This window comes from Rattus rattus, chromosome 5, assembly GCF_011064425.1.
Source record: "Rattus rattus isolate New Zealand chromosome 5, Rrattus_CSIRO_v1, whole genome shotgun sequence".
NCBI classification, from domain to species: Eukaryota; Metazoa; Chordata; class Mammalia; order Rodentia; family Muridae; genus Rattus; species Rattus rattus.
This window is the reverse complement of record NC_046158.1, coordinates 53,491,622-53,499,648: the sequence shown is the minus strand read 5'-3', so window position 1 is coordinate 53,499,648 and position 8,027 is coordinate 53,491,622. Positions and strand designations below refer to the sequence as shown.

At 42.7% G+C, this 8,027-nt stretch overlaps 1 protein-coding gene across 1 annotated transcript in view; it reads left to right on the top strand.

Moving 5' to 3' along the window:
- Pde11a (phosphodiesterase 11A) overlaps positions 1-8,027 on the top strand; it is a 223,371-nt gene that overhangs the window by 67,231 nt on the left and 148,113 nt on the right. Inside the window, exons 6-7 of the mRNA XM_032902539.1 lie at positions 947-1,014; positions 1,901-1,993. Of these exons, the coding sequence (XP_032758430.1) occupies positions 947-1,014; positions 1,901-1,993 (161 nt within the window). The remainder of the gene's footprint in view (positions 1-946; positions 1,015-1,900; positions 1,994-8,027) is intronic.

The window sequence follows — 8,027 nt, the reverse complement described above, 5'->3', positions numbered from 1 at the left end:
AAATGTCCATAGGAAACATGTATTGCTCAAATGGTAATCTCATATACAATCTTTCATTTTAAGGCTAATGATAAACATCTCCTGTTACTTCGAAGTTAGTGCTGTAGTTTTCCCGTTATGCTAAAGACTTTTTCATATTTTTATATGCTGTTGAGAAAACAATGAGTTGGCTCACCAGTGGGAAGTTAGGTACATTTTAAAAGGTACAGACTCACTTTAGAGTCATAGCTATTGTTTCCCTTTGTTCCTGCTAAATGGGGCCACAGACTAGCAGTTTTCAGGATAGAACTGTCTTAGTTAGGTTGATGTGTTTTGGAAGTCATGTGTCAACACGTCTGGTATAACGCTGGGGAATGTATTAGAGAAGGGCAAGCCTGCTTGCTGAGTCTGTTAGAGCTGTGTGAGCCATCGGTACAGATAACAGAACCAACTCTGCTTTGACCCGCGTGTGTCCCGTAAAATCATGCTGGATGTCTTAAGTGTGCATAATGAAACTCTAAAACCTATTTCACATCTTCATAATCCTCTGGGATAGTTTACATTTTAATTCTTTTTGTATCGACAAAGATTTTCATCACTAAAACAGTTCATTTCCTCTCAGACACACAGCTAACACTAGAACTGGAATTTGAACTAAGGTTACCTAAATCCAGAGCCAGTTCTTAATCACCATACCACACTGACCTTTCCAAACACCAAGGAGGATGCGTATTATATACACATGATACATACATACATATATGCATATAACATATACATATATACATATAATATATATGTACATGTATATCTCCAGTGATCATATATAAAACTGTCTATGCTAATGTACTTGCATCAGAGATTAAACTGTGTTAAGTCACCCACAGAGTCAGCTCTGGCATACTCTGTCACAGGGACAAGATGTCCAGTACTTACAGTGACCACTGTCCCCACCCTCCCTCAACAGGGGTCGCTCAAGTGCTGAACAGACTCGACGGGAAACCTTTTGATGATGCTGACCAAAGGCTTTTTGAGGTGAGCAAATACATTTTTCGAAGCCAAGGGCCAGGACTGAATCACTGACAGTGTCTTTGCCCACGTGTGTTGGCATAAACATGAAACATTTGAACGAAGTTAAATGGTGTACCAGACTTACAGGAAATTTTAAAGACTATAAATGCACAGGCAAAACTTGATTGTGTTTTTGCCAGTTGGATTAGTTTGTAATAATCATTTTACCTTAGTACTATTGCAGAATTCTATCCTATACCCCCACTTCAGCCCAGTGTTAACTATCCTTGTGTTCACACGTGATCAGTCATGAAACCCTTAGCCAGCCCTTCCAGGTCTCTTCCCCACTTTCCTTTAGTTCACAAGCTTCCATTTCGTTCTGTCTCCTGCAGAAGAGGTTGGCTTTCATGTGCTTTATCGTGGTCTGTGCCACGCATAAAGAACTACCATTCTCAATGCATCTTTCCAGTAGCTGGTTCTAAATCAGTCTGCTTGCCCTAGCCCCAACCTTGTGGTTTCTCTTACTTAATTTCTTGGCCAAAATATTTTATAACCTTGCTATTGAAAGGGGCTGCTTTTAGTTAAACAAAGCAGAATAATAAAAACAAATAAATCTACCGCCCAAATAAATTAAAGCCACGTTGAAACACATTGCATGCTCTCGAATGTGTGAAGTTATTTCTTCCCGATATCATTAAAATAATGATTTCTCTTCTCGTGTGCAGTGTGAGCTATAAAGTCCTTACATGACAATAGTAATTAAGAACTTTAATGCACATGTCCCCGAGGCCCACCTCTGAGCACAATAAAATTATATTTTCGGAACTGTCTCTGGTGACTGCCTGTCTTCATATTAGATCTTGACTGTGAGTTATTACGGTTTTTAATTAACAGGCTTTCTGTGTCCTAGGCCTTTGTCATCTTTTGTGGCCTTGGTATTAACAACACGATTATGTACGACCAAGTGAAGAAGTCCTGGGCCAAGCAGTCCGTGGCTCTTGATGTAAGTACAGTATCATGTCAGCATCCTATGCTAAAAGGCCTTGATTTTATGAGGTGAAAAGTTATCCTGCTCATAGGTCTTGGCTTTTAAATCTTAAAGGCTTTCCTCACTGGCTCTCAATTATTGTATGGTCTTGGGTTCAATTGGGCGGCAAATGGAGACCCTCTCTTGAAAAGTATATGGCATTGTCTGTAATAGCAGGGGGCTTTTGGGTTGCTGGGAGCCCACCCATACACAACCTATCATTAGATACAGATTTTTATACTTGATTTCTTAAATAGAGATAAGTCAACATATTTTGTTGCTGCTATAATCCCAGCACTTGGGAGGGAGAAGTAAGAGGATGTGTTTGAGGGCAGACCCTGTACCCAGCAAATAAGTGAAAACAATTGTTAGGACTTAAAATAGATTAGGAATTTGTGTGTGTGTGTGTGTGTGTGTGTGTGTGTGTGTGTGTGTGTGTTTCAATGCACAACTTTTCTTATCACACGTGGAAACCTGGCTCTGAGGGTATATAAGCAGACGCACCTCCTCCATGCATTCATTTACACATGCTTCCTACCAAGAATTATATTCTGTTCCTTGCATGGCTCCCAGACCCATGGATTTCTAAAGAAAAAAAAATCTTCTTTCCTGTGAATCTCAAAGGAGTATTTTGTCACAAGACCTATTTTTTTCTCACCACATTTGTTTATAGATGAGACTTAATATTTTCTCCCAGCTGGGAGGGAAAAAAACCTGAGAGTGCAATTGCACATTTAAAAGACACAAAATTATGGTTATCTAATATATCTACATACTTTTTTCTTCCCGTTTCGATCATGAATTCTGAGTTTCGTCATTCATTCAGTTTCATAATTTATTTTTAGTGCCTGGCAGGATCCTTTGCACAAAGGAAAGATCTGTGGAATAAGTCTTAGGTGGAGGGGTGGGGACAGACAACATTGAGGTAAGGGATTTGGGGCAGTTCTCCTGAGAAAGAATTGCTTTGTTTCTCTGAACATGTTTACCGTGAAGACTAAAGACAGGACCTTTAACCAATGGGTGAACTGGAAACATGTACCTGGTATATAAGAATCACTACTAAACTCCACATGGTGGCAGGCGCCTTTAATCCCAACAGTCAGGATTTCTGTGAAACCAAGACCAGCCTGGTCCACATGGTAAATTCTAAGTTAGCCAGGGTAACAGTGAGATCATGTGAAAGAAAGAGAGAGAGAGAGAGAGAGAGAGAGAGAGAGAGAGAGAGAGAGAGAGAGAGAGGAAGAGTGAAAGGAAGAAAGGGAGGGATGGAGAAAGAGGAAAAAGGGGAGGAGAGAGGGAGGGAAGAAGGAAAAGAATGAACTACTACTACTACTGCCAGTGAGCTAAGGAGATGGTTCCGGTATATAATGCAAGTGTGAGGACCAGAGTGTGGATCCCCCAGAATCCACGTGAAAATCAGACATCTGGGTGGATTTGTCAGCTGCCTGTAATTCTATGCCCCTCCCCCCACGCACAGATAGAACCTCCCTTGGGCAACACTGACAACTAACCCAGCTAGACCTGGTGATCACATGTGCATGCATGTACACACACACATGCACTCACAAGCACACACACACACACAATTGTACCCACACAATGCAACATGTATGCATAGCACACACACTAACACAGAATCACTTCTAGAGCGGGAAGGTCTATGTGTCAAACTGTTTTCATATCGTGACTCGGTTGTGAAAATTAAGCGAAATAATACCGGTGAAGGTTTCACTGACCTGTCAGTAACACTGTACAAGTCATCACTACACTCTGATATACGGTAGCATGCTTAGTACTGATATGCAACTGGGATATACTGATATACTTAGTACTGAGGTGCAACTGGGAGAAGGGACGAAGGCCATGAATTTGAAACAGCAGATGTCGAGGGTGTCCCCTTAACTCTCATCCATCTGTGTCTCCAGTCTCCTCACCCATTGCTTTTTATTACTTTCAGCTAAGAAAGACAGACAGACAGACAGACAGACAAACAACAAACCAGTCAACCCAGCTTAGCACGTCACACACATTAGTGCCGACCAGATCTCCTGATGCTGTGGCATCGTTAACACGTAAAGAAAACACCCATGCGCCACTGCGATCTTGCTCCCCAGCACCTCCAGTGCACTTTCCTCCTGTTAAATGACTGAAGTGATGATGGGTTGAGCATGAAGGGCCAGTTGTCCCCAGATGAAGCATCTTTTGACCATTCTCTCCTAACCCCCTCAGCTTCAAGGCCATCCCTAGCCACGGTCTCCAAATATGATGACTTATTTGTGGTCCCAGCAAACACCTTCATGCTGGTGTCACACGGGGGCCTTCTGTCCTTCAAAGTTATGACGGACACTGCCAACAGTTCCAGATCGACTCAAATGATGACAATCTCACTCTTTCAAGTGGACTTCTGCTGTTGATTTGTTTGCTCTGTGGCCTTCTGTCACACTGGTCACAAGCAGCATTCCCTGTTATGTCCTGGTATTGCCACCTTGGTGACCCTCCAACCCTTGGCCAACCTTCATGTCACTGGGAGCCAAATCTTGGTGATTGTGACTGGGTGGCCCCACTCTATGCCCTGGCTAAGGATCCATTACAAGAGTTCTTATCTTCAGCACTTACAAAGACAAAATATCACCTGTTGAGAGCTACTAAAGCCAAACTCAGGTGTGGCGTTTTCCTATACTATGATCTATTAACTTCTGAGTGGCTATACATTACATTTATGTACTTATAAATAATATACACCAATACGAATGAATGCAATACTTTTGTAAATATTTTTATTAAAATATGCATGTGTGTTTATATTATTTATAAGAAACTTAGTTCCATAAAGGATATGAGCTACTTTATATTACTATAAATGATCTCGCAAAAAAATTAAACAGTAAAATAATAATAACAGCCAAGAGATAGCGAGAAAGCCAGAGGGGACAGAATCAAATATAGGGTTATTCCTATAGTCGCAATCCTCCTGCCTTAGGGCCTGAGCTGGCTCTTTCTCATTTTCCATTGCAGGCAAGGAAAGATTCCCCCACTTGGCCCAGACAGACTTGTTTTTTACATATTCCTTTTGGTCTTGATTCTACTTTAATTTTCCCAGGAAGGCAGGCTTTAAATGTAGTTCTGGTACTCCCTTGCCTCTCACTTGTCATCAGCAGCAAGAGTAACAGGAAGAAAGCCATCCCTCAGCTGCCCTAGACGCCTTGCCTTCCAGGAAATGAGCACAAACAGTGTAGGTGGAAGACAGTGCTCACATTTGCACAAACAGTTAGGTGGAAGACAGTGCTCACATTTGCACAAACAGCATAGGTGGAAGACAGTGCTCACATTTGCACAAACAGTATAGGTGGAAGACAGTGCTCACATTTGCACACACAGTGTAGGTGGAAGACAGTGCTCACATTTGCACAAACAGTGTAGGTGGAAGACAGTGCTCACATTTGCACAAACAGTATAGGTGGAAGACAGTGCTCACATTTGCACAAACAGTATAGGTGGAAGACAGTGCTCACATTTGCACAAACAGTGTAGGTGGAAGACAGTGCTCACATTTGCACAAACAGTATAGGTGGAAGACAGTGCTCACATTTGCACAAACAGTATAGGTGGAAGACAGTGCTCACATTTGCACAAACAGTGTAGGTGGAAGACAGTGCTCACATTTGCACAAACAGTATAGGTGGAAGACAGTGCTCACATTTGCACAAACAGTATAGGTGGAAGACAGTGCTCACATTTGCACAAACAGTATAGGTGGAAGACAGTGCTCACATTTGCACAAACAGTGTAGGTGGAAGACAGTGCTCACATTTGCACAAACAGTATAGGTGGAAGACAGTGCTCACATTTGCACACACAGTATAGGTGGAAGACAGTGCTCACATTTGCACAAACAGTATAGGTGGAAGACAGTGCTCACATTTGCACAAACAATGTAGGTGGAAGACAGTGCTCACATTTGCACACATCTGGCTCTAATCTGGGCTGAGTCCTGAGTGCATAGCTTGGACATTCTGTCTACATTCTTACTTACTTCATACAGCAAATGCGTATAAGAAAGCATTGTAACCCTTAGGGACAGTATTCAGTTATAATTGACATACTTGGTCCTCGTTTCCACTGTCTCCACAGCTGTGAATTCAACCATGGCTGGGAAAGATCCTAAAAAATTCTGTCTGTAGTAAACACATGCAAATATCTCCCCTTTGCCAATCTCTTCTAAACAACATAGAACCACAGCTGTCTGCTCGCTTTTACACTGTGCTACCTAGGGCGCGCAGTATAGAGAGGACTCAGCCTATATGAGGTGCATAGCTTGTACACAGTACTGAGCCATTTTAGAGAAGGCACTGGAGTGTCCGAGGATTCGGTCTGAGGGAGAGGGCCATGGAACCACACTGTGTAAAAGAGCCAGCCTTCACAAAAGTTAGTCGCCAGTGCATTGCTATCTGTGATCTCTATTGAATTCTGTTTGCTTATCCTCGGATTAATTTCATTAAAAAAGAAAAGAGGGAGGAAGGAAAGAAGGAAGAAGGAATTAACTTATTCTACCCTCCTCAGAAAGCAACTGACTCACATGCACTTAGTTAACACAAGCATAATTACTAACTTCTAAATTGTATTGATTTAAATCATCAAATTATAAAAATTCACATATATGAATTCATATATTCATATATATTTGTGTGCATATTTAAATATAGGTGAGCTTGGCCTTAAATAGGGAATATTAATTTAGGGCTGTGCTGATTAGGGGCCATAACTCCTCACCTGATTAGTGAGGCATTTCACTTCCTGCTTCAAGTTTGAGTCCTAAATAGATTCGTCTTTCTTTCATTCTTTGACTCAGGCTCTGCAAGCTACATCACTGTATAGCCAGGCATCATTATAGTGCACCCTGGCACCACTGCAGTGCACCCTGGCAACACTGCAAAACAGCCCGGCACCACTGCAGTGCTCTCTGGCACCACTGCAGTACTCCCTGGCACCACTGCAGTGCTCTCTGGCACCACTGCAGTGCACCCTGACACCACTGCAATCCACTATGGCACCATTGCAGTGCTCCTTGGCACCACTGCAGTGCACCCTGGCACCACTGCAATACACCCTGGCACCACTGCAGTGCTCCCTGGCACCACTGCAGTGCACCCTGACACCACTACAGTGCACCCTGACACCACTACAGTGCACCCTGACACCACTTCAGTGCACCATGACACCACTGCAGTGAATACTGGCTCCACTGCAGTGCACCCTGACACCACTGCAGTGCTCCCTGGCACCACTGCAGAACTGCCTGGCACCACTCCAGAACAGCCTGCCATCATTGCAGTGCACCCTAGCGCCACTGCAGTGCACCCTAGCACCTTTGCAGAAAACCATTGCAGGAGTGGCTATCCCAGAGCACTTCTGCTTCCTCCAGGTATGCCCAGTGCCTGCCACCTGTGTTACCACGTTTGCTTCTGCAGAAAGTTACAGGACCTGAAAATCACAACTTCATATTCAACTTGACATAGAAGGAAGTCTCTTCCCACTGCCACATGCTGGTAACTTCAGCTCATGTTAGTCAACTCACCACAGGTGAAAGATAGTTATGTAAGTTACATGGCTTCTACTTCTCTTGTCTTTAAAAACAGAATGACTGTCACAGTACCTAGATTTTATCTAACAATAAAATTACTAATCCAATTATTTTGGTGACTGCTTTTCCAACTTGCTCATAATTCAGTTATAAAATCCTATTGTTAAAATTCTTTTACCTAAATATGTAATATTAACACCGCAAAGCTCTTAAAGCAGGATGATGGAACAAAGAAAGGAATTTACAATCACTTTAACAAATTTACTTTTACGGTCTTGATTTCCATTCTGCACAAGCAGCCAAAAACTCGGGAAAAGCCGTGTTTCTTTTGGCTCATATTTTCCCGGAGGGAGGTCCTCAGAACAAAGGGGGATCTTCCCCTAAAGGTCAGAATGCAGAGGAAGTACAGTAGGAACGAAGACGTGGAAT